Source organism: Asparagus officinalis, chromosome 7, assembly GCF_001876935.1.
Source record: "Asparagus officinalis chromosome 7, Aspof.V1, whole genome shotgun sequence".
Taxonomy (NCBI): domain Eukaryota; kingdom Viridiplantae; phylum Streptophyta; class Magnoliopsida; order Asparagales; family Asparagaceae; genus Asparagus; species Asparagus officinalis.
In genome coordinates, this window is record NC_033800.1 from 119,083,367 (window position 1) to 119,104,773 (window position 21,407).

Genomic DNA, 21,407 nt, shown 5'->3' on the forward strand with positions numbered 1-21,407 from the left:
CGCAAGCAGACGCTTCGTATACTTGGAGAACTGGTGCTCTCTCGTGGACGACTTTGATCCCTTTCTCAATTTGACATCGGCAGTGGTGGAGGCCTGGAGCTGCAATGGCGCGGGAAAGGAAAGGGAGGGAGGCGATGGAGAGGGGGCGCGAGATTTGGGGGAGGAAAGAGGGGTCCAGAGTTGCGAGATCTATTTGAGGGAGGGATGGGGTCACGACTCACGGGTGTGATGTATATACGAAATCGTTTGAAAAAATTCCAATCAAAATCGACCCTTTTTCTAAGAGAAGAGTCGATTTTGCTATTTATTTTATGAAGAGGTCGATTTTGCTCATTAATTTTGTAAAACAGTTGTTTTCAAAAATTTGTCCTAAACTGTTATCACCGAGGTTCAAGCACCATGGTTCTTTACGCCACCCGGGTATGGAAAGATCGATAAGGATATGTGAGGAGGTCAATTAAACTCGAAGCCGATTACATCATCATGAACACGTTTAAGTTCTTGAAGTTTGAATACATATCAAAAAGTCCATCAAAGCTTTTGGAAAGAAGATTTGGCTAGTCAGGTTGTTATTTATTTATTTATTTATTTATTTTACAACAAGAATTTTTAGTCTTAGTAACAGCATCAAATAACATCATGCCTGTGCATCCATCAAACGCACAAGATAGACCGGAGGAGCCTCGTATGATTCTTTTGCTTCATCTATAGTACGTATTTACAGTGAATAATTAATGTCCAACATGGCTGTAAGTAGACAAGGAGGACAAGGACTTGTGCGGTCTGAGTTGATGAAAAAGGAGGAGGAGACCGGCAACGTCGTTACTTTTCATTCTGTCGAGCATTGGAGAAAATTCTAATTTCACGCTACTCTGCGTTTAAGGGTTTGCCGTAGGTATTTAATCTCTTTTCATAAATATATCCCTATGAAAGTTAAACATAACGGCTAAGAGCTAAAGGAGAAGTCGGAAGTAAAAAAACAGGGGCTTCTTTGTTATGGAAAAAAGGTTAGGGGCTTCTTTAAAAAAGGTGAAAGTTAAAAGGCTTTATAGAATATATTTCCCTGTTTTTTTAGAAAACGGATCGAAAATTGATATAAATCTGCCAGTGAGGATGACACAGAAATAAATTATTCAGTATCTCTTTTTATAGTTTTAAGTTTATTATCTCTTTTTATACAAAATAATCGAATTTTACATATCAAACAGTGGGGCTTCCATGATTTTTTCCACCCATATACCTATTGTTGACTATATTTGTAGGTCCAAATCATCTATTGTGACCTGTCCGTTAAGGTGATTAATATGTGAGTATAGTCTCACATCAGATAAGATAAGAAATAGCGATGAGTTTAAATACGAGTTTGGGTCAATACCTGATAGTTATAGCTTTTTAGTTAAAATTGATTCCTAACTTTTGTTTAAACTCATCAACTCTAGATTGGGCCTGATTTCTCCCCAAACAAATAGTATCAGAGCTAAAGCCATGGTCCAAATAATTTAAGAAAAAATAGATGATCTTCGATATGAAGCCCGAAGGTGTTTGAAGAATCCACAGATGCCTGTAGGAGTGATATAGTCTAGTTAGCCACCATAGGTGAAGTGGTCAAAGTTCCTACAGATGTTTGATAACTATGTAATGAATACATGGTCTGGTTAGCCCACGAGTGAAGTGGTGCAAAAGTTTGTGAATTGGTTAGCTCATGAGTGAAGTGGTGCAAAACATAATGAATACCGTGGAAGATTGAATTATAGTTGAATTGAACTATACTCACAAATTAAGGGAGAGTTGTTAAGTTGATTAATATGTGAGCATAGTCCCACATCAAATAAGATAAGAAAGGGTGATGAGTTTAAATAGGAGTTTTGGTCAATACCTAATAGTTATAGCTTTTTAGTTAAAATTAATTCATAACTTCTGTTTAAAACTCATTAACTCTAAATTAGGCCTGATTTCTCCCCCAACACTGTCTATTAGGATTTTCAAATTCATTGTAACACCCACTAGGCACTACTTAGATTCGTCATTCAGAATAACAATATTAGATGTTACATGCTAACCTTAAAATATCAATCTTAAGTTTAACTATTAGGTGTTAAGATTAATCATTAGGTATTAACTATTGGATAGTAAATCTATCTATTACGTGTTAATTTCGATATGATTTTAGGAGATGGTCCGTTTAAGTCAAAGGTGATGACCTTTGACTTTGAGTGATAGCGACAGCGGTTGTGGAAGGAAGAGAGGTGGTTAAGAATAGATGCGAAATGGCGAAGAAGGTGCTGTGATTGAGAAATAATTGAAAAAGAGGAGAAAGAGAATACAATAGGAAAGGTGACAGTGAAAAAGATAATAGTTGAGAAGAAGTAGGAAAATAAGAAAAATAATTTATGGTTTCATGAGAAACAAAAAGAAAGATGATAGGTTGAGGGTGGGGGTGATTTGGGAATAAAAAAATGATATTTTCTTATTTTGATGGGGAAGCAACTGAAAAGGAAACTTTTCACATGAAAAGCGTGTTTTTGGGACTTACTATACATGGGATAACAGTGCAAGAGGCTTATCAAATGAGTCTTTTTATATTGGAAAATTTCTTAGATGCTCCACGTCTCTTATAGATCAATTGTGTTAATATTCAAATGGGCACCACGAGCTAAGAGAGTTTTTATAGAATTTATTTATTTAATATCATTTATTTATTGGACTCATAAAATGAAGAGAAGTTATTAATTAGTTGTAGAGTTTTTCTATGACCAAGGATATAAAGGACCCTGGTTTCTCGTAACTAGATGCTAGGGTTATCTTCACAAAACCCTCATGTATTTTGAAGGATTTTACACTAAGGGGTGATAGTCAGCAAGAACTTTTCGGTGTCGTTTGAAAAAAGGTTAAGTGAGAGGTTAAGGAGACTTAACCCCTTCTTAACCCATCAAACACAAAAAATCTATATAAGAATTAAAGTAAGTTAACCATCTATAATTAACCAAACACAAAATATATAGAAAGGTTAAACTAACCCCTCTAGATGGATTAAAATGAGTTAACCCCTCAAAATGAGGAGTTTACTAATACTCCTATTTAGAAGGATTAAGAGCTAACCCCTCTAATTATAAAAAAATAGTTAAAATCCTTGTTATTCCCAAACACTAAAAATGATTATAAGAGTTAAAATAAAACTTATATGATGGGTTAATAATTTAGTCTTTCAGATTATCGAATGGGCTAACTATGTTAATCATTCTTCTTAATCCCTCTTCATTAACCCTTTGCCAAACGGGTCTTTCAAGTACAATTGAGATAATTGTTCAATTGAGATAAGTTTATGCAAGTTGGGTATTTTAATGGGATAATGGTGGATAACCTTTTTACAAACGAGATATCTTTGTAAAATGATGTGGGATAATTTGGAATAATTGACTAGTATATAAGAATGTATTTTGATGATATGATGATACCTCCATTTATATATTTTAAAGCCTATCAATATTAATTGCTAATTATATAAAGTTAATAAATCTAATAAAAGAATAACTGTTAGTTAAACTATATATTGTTAAATATAGTTATTAGGCATATTTTATCTCTTTCTTTTAGTCCGACATCACTTAGGATACTAAAACCTCTTCTCTTACTCTTGTATTTAAACAGCTTAGTGTAATGAATAAAATAGTCTCTTTTCTCCCAAAACTTCTATTCTTAACATGGTATCAGAACTGTCCTCTTGATCCTAGGAGATCTCTTTCTTCTTCCTCTACATCGAGCCGCCAAGAGGGTTTTGCCAAAAACTCCACGCTTCCCTCGGCGGCCTCAATAGGGGATTCAACCTTAATACACCACACCATCGCTCACAACCTCTCACTGTCATCTGCTCACTGCAAAACGCTAGCCCTAACCTTTGTCGAATGACCTTGTTCATCTGTGGGTATTGTTCATCCGCAGATGGAGAAACTATTCATCCTGAACCTCGTTGCTTCAGTACCAACTTTGACAGCAACCTCTTCTTGGCCGCCGCTACTGCTAACGATAACCCTCATCATCGTCGATAGCTCCGAAAGATCATACAACTCAGACCCCATGATCATTATCGTCCTTGCGGCTTCAACCCTTATCCAAACCTTACCGCTGCGATCTCTCACCTTACAAAGCCCTAGCAATTCCTTCACTGCAAACCTCTACCTACCAACAACACCGCTACTCCGATTAGTGTAATTACATAAACTATTCATTGAATGCACACATGATGTTCGACGAATTACCTTAGCAAGATTTCTCGCTCCTTAGCCAGCATCTAGCCAAGCTCTCCCCAGCCAAGCACTTTCCACTCACTGATACTTGCAAGATCTAGTCACCGTGCATCATCTTGTGACCACAGGTCCTCCTTCTCGTGACCACTGTACGTGACCACCGATCACTATTGCAACCCCATACCTTGCCACTTGCAATGTCCAATCGTCACGCTTTCTCCCATGACTGTAGGTCCTCCCTATCGCGACCGCCATGCGTGACCGTCGATCACCGCTACAATAACATGATCTCACTATATGCAATTATACTCATTGATGTGCTTTAACCACTTCTCACCAAGTCATGCCAATAACATGATCTCACCGCTACAATAACATGATCTCACTATATGAAATTCTACTCATTGATTGTCACGCTGAGTTTGACCAGGGTGTTAAATATAGTTATTAGGCATTTTTTGGGAGAAAATAGACAAGCTCTATTCTATTCATGATTATTACTAGAATAGTTCTTTCTACATGATCATTGATAATAATAAGTATTCATAATAAGGTTATTTATGTTAATAATAGAGCTTTTGGGAGAAAATAGACTATTTTATTCATTGCACTGAAGTGTTTAACTACAAAAGCAAGAGAAGAGGTTTTAATATCATTTTCTCTTGATTTGATCTGTATTTAACAAGGTATTAGAGTCCAATCAATTCTCTCCACCAATCATAACTCCACAAATTCAAACCCACTTATGTGGGACCCATACGTGAATCACGCAGAGAAATTTATGATCACAAATCTCATAATCACAAGATTCCCATGATCAAAAAATCTCCGCATCACAACCCCTTCGCTCGAGCAAAACCCTAGCCTGCTCACGCGGCCACCTTGTCGCCCACACTGCTCGGTCCAACATTTTCAGTCTGTAGTGCCCTGCTCGACCATATTTGAGCTACTGTCGAACTATGCCGCTCAATCCCACGTTGCCTGTTTGCGGTTCACCCACTCGACCATGCTCAATCCACCATCGATCACTGACCAAACCAGCATTGTCGACCCACGTACCGCACTGTACCACAACGTAGCAGCACCCCAGTGTCCACGTACCGCACCACAGTGGTCGACCGCGTAACGGTCTAACACTCCAGCACCCTAGCACCTAGTCACTCAACTATGGTCCACATCGCCCCCGACCGGGCAATGCCGCCATCCGCACATTCGACCACAAATCTTGCACCATCAACCACCACTCGACACTGATCTTTCATCGTTGACTGACAATGACATCTCTTCAACCTCAGAAACCCACAGCTCACCACCGTCATCGATCCACTCCATATATCTACCACTAATCAATCCAACCACACATTGATAATATGACGATGACAGAGATGTGTTGGCCTCTTTGTTTTGATGATGTTTAACAAACAATTTACTTCTAATATTGTTTGTCTAGTATTTGTGTTTTCGTATTTATTCTAGGCAAACAATTTGTTGGAGGATGGATGGAATAGAGCTTCAACGATAATATCTAATGGAGGTTGGCGGAATAGTAGGTGAAGCTATGTACAATTCAAGTTCAAGATCCAAGTTTAAGCTTCATCCACAAGTGTACCAAGTCGAGCTTATTGAAGATCAAGATCTAGCTTGGGTAACTTAGTTTAGGTTTTATATTATGTATGTTAAGTACCTTAAGCTCAATATCATACACACACACGTATTTGGTTTCTACGTATATATATAGTTATAAATATACATACATGGTTTTGGGTTTTCATGTTTACAAATATGAAATTACATATTTCATATTTATTATTGTGATTTGGTTTAACTACTTAGATATGAAACAAATATATTTTCATATACATACTCATATGTTTTATTTTCTATTGTATTTGTAAATATATTGTATTCTTAGTTTTTGGACTTAACAATAATCATATACATATTTTATTAAGTCTACATAATCATTGTGTAAAGTTTCAAAACATGTTTTAGCCAAAATGTCAAAATTCACATGATTACATTTTTATGTTTTAGCCTATTTTGTAAAATAATGATATTTTTCTTTTGGGAAGTCCTTTTTAGAAACAAATCATTGTAGCATGTTTATTATCATGTCTATAATCATTCCCCAAAGTTTTATATTTTTTTGAATTTGTTTGATATTTTTAAATAAGATTTTAAATTCAGAAATTTGCATTTCAGCTATGTGTCAGTCTGCGGTCGACCGCCACGGTCGACCGCCCCTGAGTTTAGAAACTCAGTATGAGTTTAGTTGGCTCACGGTCGACCGTAGCGATCGACCGTATGCAGTCCAGAGAGTTTCACGGTCGACCGCCACGATCGACCGTCAGCTTTTCAAAAGCCCAGTTTTGCCTTTAACGATCTCCGCGGTCGCCCGCCGAACTAATGATTGCTTTCTAACGGCTAGTTTCCAGAGCCGTTGCTGAGTTGGTTTTTTGGTCATTTCTTGGCTTTCTCTTGACTTTGGAGTTTCTATAAATACTCCCTTATACCTCAGTTCTATTAAGCAATCCAAGAAATGTTTTAACAAGTTTTAAAAGAGTATAAGTTTGGTTTTAAGTTTGTTTAAGGGTTTGGTTTGTGAAGAATTCCATAAGAGGAAGTGGAGATCAATTCATTGAGCTTCAATCCATCTCTCTCTCTCTCTCTCTCTCTCTCTCTCTCTCTCTCTTATCATCTAGAGAAGTTTTTCTAAACTCATTCTAGCTTTTATTCATAATTATTTGTTGATTATTATTTCTATTAAGCTATTATTTACATTTGAGTTTAGTTGTTTTTATTTCACTCATTGTTTACACACACCTACATGAGCTTATTGCATTTTTCATACATAATATATTTGGGTTGGTGAGAGTTGTAATAATTGAGTGTGAGCTTTTATTGTGTTCTCATCCATATTAGAGAACAATCATTCTTTGTATTGTGCTTAATTGTGAAATCACTTTGTAATATACTTGTACACCGAGAGGAGTGTGTGGTGAGAGTCGGGGATCGTCCCAAGAGGAGTGGTGTCGGTTGACGAACCTAGGGAGAGATATTGTAACCGAGCACTTGAGGTAGACACGGCTAGGTCCAACACTTGTGAGGGTGTAGAGTGGGTTTGTCAAACACCGATGATGGAAGTTACAATCTGACGACTTCCAGAAGGCTACAATTTGAAGACTTTCACGTAGATCGCTGAAGGTTACAATCTGACGACCTTCACGACAACCGATGAGAGCTCTAGTTTAACAGCCTTCACAATCAACATCGAGAGTTACAATCTGATGACTCTTGCATATCAAAGAGCTAAAGTAAAGATTACAAAATGACGATCTTTGCAACGCTTCGACAGAAAGAGACTACAAATCGACGGTCTCTTCAAACCAAGACGTGGAAGTCCTCCCCGCGAACCAGCATCAAGACGCACCATGTTCATAGCCACGAACGCAGCTCAAATCAACAGCTGAACGCAACTTCAACCACTGAACGCAGCTCAAATCAACCGCTGAACGCAACTCAAATCAGCAGCTGAACGCAGCTCCAATCCGCTGCCAGACGCAGCTCCAATCCGCTATCAGACGCAACTCCAATCGTTGTCAGACGCAGTTCAAACAGTCGCTCAAACGCAGCTCCAATCAGCCGTAGAACGCAGCTCCAAATCGCTGCACAACGCAACTTCACAACGCTAGCTTCCAGACACTGCGTTTGGACACAGAATTCATGTTATAATGCAGGGCCTGCGTTTGACTCATTCAAACACGAGCTGAACGGTTTCAAAACCGTTTCCCACGATCTGAGGGGATCACAACTCCACTCAGGAGTGATTTAAGGGGTGGTTACATCCCATTAACCCCACTTAGGAGCGAATTAAGGAGGTGGTTACACCACTTAATCCCCTATAAATAACAACAAACTCAACAAGGAGCGAATTAAGGAGGTGGTTACACCACTTAATCCCCTATAAATAACAACAAACTCAACAGAGTTAAAGATCGGATTTTTGATAATCAGATCGGGGCTGGATCTTTCGGGTCAGTCTATTGGAAATTCTTGGCAGCGAAAAGAGAATCCTTCATCCTTCGGTTGGAGCTTTGGAGATCGGCAACAAGATCTTCTTCATCCTTGGCTTATAACCGACTTTCGGTTAAATCAACTCTTTCATAGAGTTTCAAACTCGTTCAGAGTTTTCCACAACGTCAAATCGTGAGGAGAAGACCACATTCCAGTGAGTATAGATATTCGGATCGTCAACGAGAAGCAAACTCGACGCGAGCATTCGAGGGAGGCATCTCATCGCCACCGTGAAGAACCCAGAATTAAACAAAGGAGAGAATCCAGATCATTCTCTTCTCTTTTGTAATCAGGAAATCCAATTGTAACTGAGATTAAAGGAATACAAATCAATTTTCCTTCGTTTCTTTTACTGCAAATTTTCCACAAACAAAAGATGGTGACTTCGCTGGGTACTAGCTTCTCTGACGAAGAAGTGGTGGTGCAATCCGACGTCCATCTCACAGGAACGACCGTTGAAACTCTTATCATCGAGTTCGATCAAGCCAAGTATGAGGAAGCCCTTTCCTCCGGATCCCTTAGCCCCAAGGCTATGCGCAAGTTCCGCAAGATCTTCAAGGAGACTAAAACTCCAGATGTGGCCGAATCGCCGAAGGAAGTGCTCTCCTTTGGATTAGATTGCTTGAACAGCCCCTCCTCCGAAGGAGTGGGCTCAGCTTCGGCCAAACTCGTCCACCGAGTTGAAGGTGTTGCTGCCAAAGCCTTAAAGCAGGCTAAGAAGAACGTCGCTCAACGAAGGATGAGATCCCTACGACGAGCACATCTCTGTGAATGCCGATCTTCAAGTCAGCACGAGCTTCGTGTTTGTGAGCCTAAACGCGACCATGTGCTCTGCGTTTCTGCTTCAGAACGCAAGCCTTGCGTCTATGAGCCCAAACATAGGCTCTGTGTGAATAAGACTGAACGCAGCCCTCAGTGGTGCATTGTACAGTCAAAACGCAGTCTTCAGGAGTGCGTTCCATTAACTGAACGCAACTCTCAGGCATGCGTTCGGGTGACGAAATCTAATACAGAACCTGGTCTTCTCCGTGGCGCGACTAGATTGAGGGGCGGATATAAGAAGTCCATGGATTCAAGGTATCTCAACCAGATCCATGTTCACCAAGAGCCAGTCCTGTCCAATCATAGACTGGGGGTTCCAATTCAAACCTCACAATCAGTGAGTAATTCTCCTCGAATCTTCACAATAGATTTGAGAGAGTTCATATCTAGAGAAAGACCGATGCAACAAGTCATTCGTTCATTCCAATGTGAACGGTTGATTCCTACGGTCCTCTCGGGATGTCAATGTTGTTCATTTGCGGCCAAACAATTGGTGTTCGACCAATTAATACATGTTTCCTTGCCCAACCAACGACGACGTTCTCACAGGAAGAAGTCTCCAGAGATCGAGTATCCTGGGGTCACTATCAATGTGATCGGCAGAGGGAAAGCCTCAGGTCCTAGTTCCGACGACTCTGAGATAAGGCATTCACTGACCGTCAGAGAAATCGCTAACGAGTTTGAAGGAATCTACCAACGCACTCGGACGCAAACAGGAGCCATTCCCCCTGTCAACTATCAGAGGTTAGCTAAGGGAACCAATTCCAATGATGAACACTCAGCCATTGCAGAGTCCCAATCATCAAGCTCTTTTGTTGAACATGAGAGCCCCGCTTATATGACGGAAAACCATGAAGATCTCCCGAAGAGACTTGATGAGCAGGAGGCCATGATCAAATCTCAGCAGGAGGCCATCAATGAACTCATGGCCATGTTGACTCAAATCGTCGCAGACAAGGCCAAATCTCAGAAGACAGATCCGCCACCTAGGCAAGAATCCTCCCGGAGAGGAAAAACGTCTTCATCCCGACCTCACACAAGTAGAGGGAAGGAAAAAGTGGTTGATGGTGCTGCTTCTGACTAAGAAGCCCATAACATGGAATCTTCTTCTGATGAAGGAAGAGAGACGGAGAACGAGCATAATCTCCAGTCTGCCAAAATGGAAGAATTGGAAGCCCGCCTCAATGCCATTGTTGACAGAAGTGAGCTCCAAGACGAGGGAGTTGTCAGGCCCTATCCTACCGAATGGGATACAACCCCTTATCCTCCCAAGTTTGAGGTCCCGACGTTACAAACTTTTGACGACACGGGTTCACCGAACCAACATATCTATCACTTCAAGTCACAGACTGGGAATGTGATATCAAATGACGCCATACTAGCTCGATTGTTCATTGGCACCCTCAAGGGAGTTTCCTTTGAATGGTTCAGGAAACTGCCTGCTCGATGTATCCAAAAGTGGGCGGATCTAGAGAGACTCTTCCTGTCAAGATTCTTTGAAGAGGATACAGAAGTCTCCATTCATACCCTTCTCGCCACTAAGCAGAAGAAGAGGGAGACCCCCGAATACTCTGCGTAGCGCGACTAGATTGAGGGGCGGATGTCAAAAGTTCATGGATTTAAGGCATCTTAACCAGATCCATGTTCACCAAGAGCCAGTCCTGACCAATCATGGACTGGGGGTTCCAATTCAAACCTCACAATCAGTGAGTAATTCTCCTTGAATCTTCACAATAGATTTGAGAGAGTTCATATCGAGAGAAAGACCGATGCAACAAGTCATTCGTTCATTCCAATGTGAACGACTGATTCCTACGGTCCTCTCAGGATGTCAATGCTGCTCATATGCGGCCAAACTGTTGGTGTTCGACCAATTTACGAACGTTGCTTTGCCCAACCAACGACGACGTTCTCACAGGAAGAAGTCTCCAAAGACCGAATATCTTAGGGTCACTATCAATGTGATCGGCAGAGGAAAAGTCTCAGCTCCTAGTTCCAATAACTCTGAGACAAGTCGTTCACCGACCGTCAGAGAAATCGCTAACGAGTTTGAAGGAATCTACCAACTCACTCGGACGCGAACATGAGCCATTCCCCCTGCCAACTATCGGAGGTTAGCCACAGGAACTAATTCTGATGATGAACACTCAGCCATTACGGAGTCTCAATCATCAAGCTCTTTCATTAGGCATGAGAGCTTCACCCACATGACGGAAAACCATGAAGATCTCCCGAAGAGACTTGATGAGCAGGAGGCCATGATCAAATCTCAGCAAGAGGCCATCAATGAACTCATGGCCCTGTTGACTCAAATTGTCGCAAGCAAGGCTAAATCTCAGAAGATAGATTCACCACCTAGGCAAGAATCCTCCTGGAGAGGAAAAACGTCTTCATCCCGACCTCACACAAGCAGAGGGAAGGAAAAAGTGGTTGATGACACGGCTTCTGACCAAGAAGCCCACAACCTAGAGTCTTCCTCTGACGGAGGAAGAGAGACGGAGAACGAACAGAATCTCCAGTCTGCCAAAATGGAAGAATTGGAAGCCCGCCTCAATGCCATTGTTGACAGAAGTGAGCTCCAAGATGAGGGAGTTGTCAGGCCCTATCCTACCGAATGGGATATAGCCCCTTATCCTCCCAAGTTTGAGGTCCCGACGTTACAAACTTTTGACGGCACGGGTTCACCGAACCAACATATCTATCACTTCAAGTCACAGACTGGGAATGTGATATCAAATGACGCCACACTAGCTCGATTGTTCATTGGCACCCTCAAGGGAGTTTCCTTTGAATGGTTCAGGAAACTGCCTGCTCGGTTCAGGAAACTGCCTGCTCGATGTATCCAAAAGTGGGCGGATCTAGAGAGACTCTTCCTGTCAAGATTCTTTGAAGAGGGAAGAGGATACAAAAGTCTCCATTCATACCCTTCTCGCCACTAAGCAGAAGAAGAGGGAGTCCGTCAAATCCTTCGTCAAAAGGTTCCGAACCATGGCTCTCCGGTGTTCGTCAGGTATGACACAGTCTACTTTAGTAGAGACCTGTAGGCACAACTTGCAGACCCAGCTCCTAGCCCGAATCGGAGTTGCAGAATGTCGTTCTTGGAGACAACTAATCTCTCAAGGCGAACAGGCTCAAAAGATTATTGCCAGGATCAAAGCTGAAGAACAAAGTACGCAGGATCAACCTGAGCAATCGGACCAAGCCCAACCTTCACCTGAGCAATCGGACCAAGCCCAATCTTCTCAGTCAAAAGAAGAAGATACTACGACTATTGAAGCTAATCCTCTTCAGTAGGATGGCAGGTCCAACAACTATCACGTTAACAATTACCTCTGATAGTCAAACTCGTTAGAAAATGGCCCACTAGGCGATGTGCCATGTCTACCCTTTTTCCCCCTGCACTTGTTCAAGACTGGGGGTTGGTTTATTTGTAGTTCATTGGATTATAAATAATAAATTTTCTGAGTTGTCATGTTCAATAGAACACCTCCGTCAACCATAAAATCTACCACAAAACTATCATGTTAACAGTTACCTCTGATAGTCAAACTCATCAGATAATGGCCTACCAGGTGATGTGCCTCTATTCCGACTTCATGGATAGTGCCCCACTAGGTGATGTGCCTTGTCTACCTCTTTTTATTCCCCTGCTAAGTCTTAATCAAGACTGGGGATTGGTTACTTGGAATCCATTGGATTAAGAGTAATAAATCTTTCACATCGTCAAGTTAACATTACACTTCTGACGATCATCACCCCTCACGGAGTATGAATTCAGTTTGCATCACTCCTAATTTGTCACGTTAACAATACACCTCTGATAATCAACTTATCAATCCTCTTCAATAGGATGATAGGTCCTCAAAATTGCTCAAATCGCAATCTTCCCCAGCAAGACACTAAGTCTTCAAAATCAAATTCAAATCACAGGTATCAAAACTCATTGAATTAATCGAATGCAAAACTCACCTTTGCATTTCAAATCTCAAATGATGGGTTCAACCCACGTTTCCAACATGGCAATTATTCGCATGAAAGTTATGTATCACAAACTCTTTTGACAGAGTATTGACAAAACCTTTGTACATCTTCAACAGGGCCCAAGCTGTATCAGCAGACAAAATTCCCTAACGTCGTCAAGTTAACATTACACTTATGACAACCATTATCTCCATAGAGTTTGGATTCGGCTTACATCATCCTGGATGTGACAACAATTCCTCTGTCAAAATTAACTTATTGACTCTCATCAACAGAGCAATAAGTCTCCAAAATAGCTCAAATTACAATTAATTTATCAACTCCCTTCAACAGAGTGATAAATTTTCCAAATCTTATTCAAATCACAAGTACCAAAGTTCATCGCTCGTGATGATAATCTCATTTAGCAATTCTTCCTAGTGAGACGCTAATTCCTAAAATCTTGTTCAAATCACAAGTACACATCCTCTTGTCACGTTAACACCATACCTCTGACAATTAACTTATCGACTCTCCCCAATAGAGCGATAAGTCCACAAAGTTGCTCCGATCGCAACACAATCTTGTCACGTTAACACCACCTCTGACAAAATCCACTTATCAATCCTCTTCAATAGGATGATAAGTCCACAAAGTTGCTCCGATCGCAACACAATCTTGTCACGTTAACACCAAAACCTCTGACATTCCACTTATCAATCCTCTTCAATAGGATGATAAGTCCACAAAGTTGCTCCTATCGCAACACAATCCTGTCACGTTAACACCAAACCTCTGACATTCCACTTATCAATCCTCTTCAATAGGATGATAAGTCCACAAAGTTATTCCAATCGTAACACAATCTCGTCACGTTAACATCACACCTCTGACAAAAACCCACTTATCAATCCTCATCAATAGGCAACACATTCTGTCACGTTAACATATACCTCTGACAACAATCCACTTATCAATCCTCGTCAATAGGATGATAAGTCTCCAAAGTTGCTCCAATCACAACACAAATCCTGTCACGTTAACACTAAACCTCTGACAAAACCCACTTATCAATCCTCATCAATAGGATGATAAGTCCACAAAGTTGCTCCGATCGCAATGTCATGTTAACACCATACCTCTGACAAATTCACTTATCAATCCTCGTCAATAGGATGATAAGTCCATAAAGTTGCTCCGATCGCAACAAATTCCCGTCATGTTAACACTAAACCTCTGACAAATTCACTTATCAATCCTCATCAATAGGATGATAAGTCCACAAAGTTGCTCCGATCGCAACAAATTCCTGTCACGTTAACACTAAACCTCTGACAAAACCCACTTATCAATCCTCATCAATAGGATGATAAGTCCACAAAGTTGCTCCGATCGCAACAAATTCCCGTCATGTTAACATCATACCTCTGACAAATTCACTTATCAATCCTCATCAATAGGATGATAAGTCCATAAAGTTGCTCCCATCGCAACACATCCTCTTGTCACGTTAACACCATACCTCTGACAATTAACTTATCGACTCTCCCCAATAGAGCGATAAGTCCACAAAGTTGCTCCAATCACAACACATTCTTGTCACGTTAACATCATACCTCTGACAACCTACTTATCAATCCTCTTCAATCGGATGATAAGTCCACAAAGTTGCTCCAATCGCAACACAAATCCTGTCACGTTAACACTAAACCTCTGACAAAACCCACTTATCAATCCTCATCAATAGGATGATAAGTCCACAAAGTTGCTCCAATCGCAACACAAATCCTGTCACGTTAACACTAAACCTCTGACAAAACCCACTTATCAATCCTCATCAATAGGATGATAAGTCCACAAAGTTGCTCCAATCGCAACACAAATCCTGTCACGTTAACACTAAACCTCTGACAAAACCCACTTATCAATCCTCATCAATAGGATGATAAGTCCACAAAGTTGCTCCAATCGCAACACAAATCCTGTCACGTTAACACTAAACCTCTGACAAAACCCACTTATCAATCCTCATCAATAGGATGATAAGTCCACAAAGTTGCTCCGATCGCAACAAATTCCCGTCATGTTAACACCAAACCTCTGACAACCTACTTATCAATCCTCTTCAATAGGATGTGAGCCAAAGACAAGTCTCAAAGACTTAGTCAAAAATGCACGGAAGCCACTTCCATGTCTTAAGTCAAAACGTTGAGGTCAGACCCGCGACGCAAAAACCGAACGCCGAGGTCACACCTGTGTTCCAAATTCAACATGCAAGGGTGAGACCCACATCTCAAATTCAAAATGCAGGGTTCACCCCCACATTCCAGAAGCAGGATTACGGCGCATACCTTCACACAGGTCCTACGTGGCAAATCCCTTCAACCATGATGCCTTCGAAGTAAGTGCAGAGAACAAATCCTTTACCACAAGAAATCAACAGCTCCAAGATCAGAGTTAAGATCCAAAGTATTCCAAAAATTTGTCCCAGTCAACCGCGAACTTTCGAAAACTTTGGAGGGGGTTCTGTAGGCTGTCTAAAAATCACAATAGATAGCTGATCCCCATCAAAACACCGATGATGGAAGTTGCAATCTGACGACTTCCAGAAGGTTACAATTTGAAGACTTTCACGTAGATCGCTGAAGGTTACAATCTGACGACCTTCACGACAACTGATGGAAGCTCTAATCAAACAGCCTTCATAACCAACATCGAGAGTTACAATCTGACGACTCTTGCATATCAAAGAGCTAAAGTAAAGATTACAAAATGATAATCTTTGCAAAACTTCGACAGAAAGAGACTACAAATCGACGGTCTCTTCAAACCAAGACGTGGAAGTCCTCCCCACGAACCAGCATCAAGACGCACCATGTTCATAGCCACGAACGCAGCTCAAATCAACAGCTGAACGCAACTTCAACCGCTGAACGCAGCTCAAATCAACCGCTGAACGCAACTCAAATCAGCAGCTGAACGCAGCTCCAATCCGCTGCCAGACACAGCTCCAATCCGCTATCAGACGCAACTCCAATCGTTGTCAGACGCAGTTCAAACAGTCGCTCAAACGCAGCTCCAATCAGCCGTAGAACGTAGCTCCAAATCGCTGCACAACGCAACTTCACAACGCTGCGTCCGAGCTTCCAGATGCTGCGTTCAAGCTTTTAGGCATTGCGTTTGGAGACAAAATTCATACCAGAACGCGGGCCTGCGTTTGACTCGTTCAAACACGAGCTGAACGGTTTCAAAACCGTTTCCCACGATCTGAGGGGATCGATTTCCGCCCCACTATGGAGAGAATTAAGGGGGCGGTTACACCCCTTAATTCCCTATAAATATGGGTAAACTCAACTGAGTTTTGGAGCTTTGGAGATCGGCAATAAGATCTTCTTCATCCTTGGCTTATAACCGACTTTCGGTTAAATCAACTCTTTCATAGAGTTTCAAACTCGTTCAGAGTTCTCCACAACGTCAAATCGTGAGGAGAAGACTATGTTCCAGTGAAACAAGACGTCGGATCGTCAACGAGAAGCAAACTCGACGCGAGCATTCGAGGGAGGCATCTCATCGCCACCGTGAAGAACCCAGAATTAAACAAAGGAGAGAATCCAGATCATTCTCTTCTCTTTTGTAATCAGGAAATCCAATTGTAACTGAGATTAAAGGAATACAAATCAATTTTCCTTCGTTTCTTTTACTGCAAATTTTCCACAAACAATGTCTAGTTCCACCACTTAGTAGGTGTAGAGTGGGATTGCAAGAGTGTTGATTATAAAGTTTTCGGTTAGCTAGAAAATCAAGTGTGAGGTAAGCGTAGAAAACCTGATTGTGATAGTGGATTTCTCCCCAGGAGTGGGGAGCGGAGACGTAGGACGGAAGGTCCGAACCCCATGATCATTTGAGTGTGTTTGAGTTTGTCATTGACGCATTTGCTTATGCATTTTTCTTATATCACCTATTGCCTCTTACTCTTGTATATTTCTCCCTATCACATTTGTAGTTTGATCATATTGGTTGCCCTTGTGTTAGTTTATATATCCTTGCATATATTTTTATCATATAGGATATATCTCTTTATTCATATTGCTTATTCTTGCTTATAACTCTTGTATATCTATCTTGCAAGAATATATTTGTTAATTAGTTTTAATTGGTATAAAATCAGATTAGATTAGCATAAGACCCTAATCACCCCTCCCCCCCTCTAGGGTCCAACAATTGGTATCAGAGCTTGGTGCTCTTTGATTTAAGGTCTAATTGCCTTGAGTTAAAGATCTAAGTTATCTTTTTGTGCTAATCTTGTTTTGATTATATTTGTATCTTGCTTGCATTTTTTTACAAATTATGGATATGAATGATGCATCTTGTTTAGGCTATGATTCTAATGTTGCTCCTAAATTCAATGTTTTCCCCTACGGTCAATGATGCTTTAGATTCAAAATATTTGTTCAATCTAAAAATATTGATTTATGGGAAATCATTGATTGTGCTTATATTGTGCCCACGTTGGAGAAATCCAAGTGGAGCAAACATGATAAAAAGATGTTTATTATGAACAAGCTTATGTTAGAATTTTTATTAAATACATTTGATTCATTTATGTCTAACAAGCTTGATTCTTTTGATAGCGCTTATACATTATGGAAATTCATAGAAGCGTATCAAGGAGACTTGGAGGCGATCCGACAAGATTTGGAGGATCCCGCTTTAAGTTCTAAAGGAGCTTCATGCACACGCGCACTAGACGATAGCCCTAGTGAGGTTTGCGAGTTCGAATCTATTAATGGTTTACCTAATGATGAACTCGCTTGTACTAGTGAAAGATTATTGCATGCCTATAAGAAATTGCAAAATGATTTTATTGATTTAAAAAGAAAGCATGAAGATTTAAAATCCGATCATGAGAAGTTAGCTTCCAAATTTTATATCATTTCTCAAGAAAGTATTGCTCTTCAAGAAAAACAATGATATGTTAAATTTAGAAAATAATAATTTAAAATTAGATATTGCTAACTTGACTTATGACAAAAATAATGCCATGATAGAACTAGAGAACATACAAAATGATACTGCTTCCTTTATAAATAACTATTTATGTTGAAGTAGTGCCTTCATTGGCACTACTTCAACATAAATAAACCTGTAGCTCAATCTTCAAAAAATTACAAGAAAATCAACCTGGTGGAAAAGAATGATGAACTGAAAGATGAGATAGATTTAACAAAGGAAAGTGAGAAGAAATCCTTTGCCAGCTTGTTTACAGATAATAGAAAACCTGGAAAAGGCTTGCCCCTTAATTTCATACCATCTGATCAATCTAATGCTGCTGTTTTTAATGAAATGGAATGGAGGGAAGGAGTTGATTACTGGAAGAATGCTCTAATAGGTCATGTTATAGGATTCAATGCAAAATTCAAATCCATGGAAGCATATGTAAATAAAGCTTGGGGGAGAATTTCAATTCCTAAAATCATTCTAATCAAATCAGGTGTATTCTTATTTGATTTCCCATCGGAGCAACAGATGAGAAAAGTGTTAGATGCAGGACCATGGTTTTTTGGTTCAAGACCATTGGTACTCAAGCCTTGGTCAATTGACTCTGAAGTGGAAAAAATACAAGATTGTTCTTATCCATTATGGGTACAATTTCCAAATTTGAAGCTCAACCTATAGAGTGCTACAGGTATCAGCAAAATCTCAAGTCTTATAGGATGTCCAATTACAACTGACATGCTTACAGCAACAAGGCAAAGGCTAAGCTATGCTAGGGTTCTACTGGAAGTGAAGCTGCCCTTAAAAGAACCACTACCTGATATAGTTGAAATACAAGGACCTGATGGCAAAAAGTATAGGCAAAATGTCATATATGAACTTAAGCCAAAATGGTGCACAGTCTGTAATATTGTGGGACATGATACTGAATACTGCAGGAGGCAAAAAGGAAGAAAAATGTGGGTTCCTGTTAATAAACAGAAGGAAGTTGTGCAAGCTCATAAGGTGCAAACTGATACGCACAGTGCTCAGGAGCAGGTTGATAGATTGAATACTAATACAGGAAAAGAGAATGATGTGCAAAAGGTTTTACCAGATAATGAATCTGCATATGAGGCTCAGGGAAAAGATAGTATGAGTAAGGAAGGGTGCAATACATCACAGCAACTAACAGAAAACATGCACAGCTTAAAAGACAAGGGTAAAGCTGTAGGCTCACCAGGTGCACAAGGCATCAAGCATGGTAGCCCATGCCTTACAAATGTATATCAATCCCCAACTGTGAATGCATCAGGATTCACAAGTGTGAGTAGAGCACATATTGCTAGAAGAACAACAATCAATATTGATGGGAATTCAAATCAGAAAACTCAATTCTCCCCTCTAGACCCACAGGTATATGGCTTTGACCCTTGTCATATTAACAGGGGGGATCAATAAATGCATTTAGCCATTTGGAATATTAGAGGATTCAACAAATCCTCTAAGCATTTAATTGTAAAGAAATTTATATATCAGTACAATATTCCCTTTATAGCTCTTCTAGAAACAAAACTAAAGGAAGAAAAGATGGAGCATATTGCCAGGAAATTTGCTAGAGACTGGAATTGGATTTCAAATGTTCAGGAAGCTGGTAATGGGAGAATCTGGTTACTTTGGAACAATGATTTAATGACAGTTCAGAGTAGTAGCATAACTGATCAATGCCTGACTTGCTTTGTCCAATTGAAGAATGGAAAACTATCATGCTTAATGTCTATGGTTTATGCCTCAAATCAAAGGGAGAATAGGAAAAGATTATGGCAGGATCTTCTGGAAATCAAACAAAATGTAAACTGCCCTTGGTTGGTTGGGGGAGATTTTAATGCAATCATTAGTGCTGAAGAAAAAATGGGAGGAGCTCCTATTTCAGATGCTGACACAGAAGACTTCCAAAACTTTATTTCATCAAGCCAACTTCTTCACATAAAATCTATTGGATGTTTCTACACTTGGAATAATAAGCAAGATACTAATACTAGAGTCTGGAGCAGAATTGACAGAATTCTGATTAATGATAAATGGTTGCATCATTATACAACAAGCCAGGTGGAATTTCTAGTACTAATGTGCTCAGATCATTCTCCAGCTCTTGTGTCTGTTGGGGAGGAGGATTTTCAAGGAAAAAAACCTTTTAAATTCTATAAAATGTGGACAAAACATCCTAACTTCTTTGCTCTTGTGAATTCTGTCTGGGGTCAAGAGATAAAAGGGTACAACATGTACCAATTTTACTCTAAACTTAAGAAGCTGAAGCCTGTTCTCAAAGAGTTAAATAAGAAGCATTTCATGAACATTGGAGAGCAAGTTGCAAGAGCTAAAGAGGAATTACTGGGAGTACAAAATCAGATGAGTCTGGATCTTCTAAACCAGAATCTGATTACTCAGGAGAAAAAATGCATTCAAAAATACAACAGGCTACTTCAATGTGAAGAATCATTTCATAGACAAAAGGCAAATATCAGTTGGGCTGTGCATGGGGATAGAAGCTCACAATATTTCCATTCAATCATGAAAGCTAAAAGCAAATATCAGTTGGGCTGTGCATGGGGATAGAAGCTCACAATATTTCCATTCAATCATGAAAGCTAAAAGGCATCAAAATAGAGTGTTAAAGAAGCTCACAATATTTCCATTCAATCATGAAAGCTAAAAGGCATCAAAATAGAGTGTTAACACTCTATACAGAGAATGGAAGGAGGATTACAGATTTGCCTGAAATTGCTACTGAATTTATTGAATACTACAGAAATATGCTTGGGAAAAAAGTGAATACTTTAGAGCCAGACCCTGCAGTCATTTCTGATGGTACCATTCTTATGGATAGTCATAGAAATGAACTGGAATCTCCAATCACCAATGAAGAGATCAAGCATGTTGTTTTTTCTATCTCTGATGAAAAGGCCCCTGGACCTGATGGTTATAGTGCATCATTCTTCAAAAGCACCTGGGATATTATTAGTGCAGACATGATCAAGGCTGTTCAGGAGTTCTTCAGTTCTGGTAAACTACTTGGCTCTCTCAATACAACTACTATCACTTTAATTCCTAAGGTTCTGAATCCAAGCTCACCATCTAAGTTTAGACCAATTTCCTGCTGTAATTGTGTCTACAAAGTGATATCAAAAATAATAACTGCTAGAATCCAGAAAGTCATTGGATATTTAGTAAATGATGCACAGTGTGCCTTTGTCAAAGGTAGGATTATCTCAAATAACATTCTACTTGCTCATGAGATGGTAAAGCATTATGGTAGGAAACATATATCCCCGA

The 21,407-nt window shown here is 40.0% G+C and overlaps 1 protein-coding gene across 1 annotated transcript; it reads left to right on the top strand.

Annotated features, from left to right (window-relative positions):
• On the top strand, positions 2,268-20,690 carry LOC109847689. Its single transcript, XM_020416921.1, has 4 exons — positions 2,268-2,279; positions 18,210-18,677; positions 18,777-19,490; positions 19,614-20,690. The coding sequence occupies exons 1-4, from the start codon at positions 2,268-2,270 to the stop codon at positions 20,688-20,690; spliced, it is 2,271 nt and encodes a 756-aa protein (XP_020272510.1).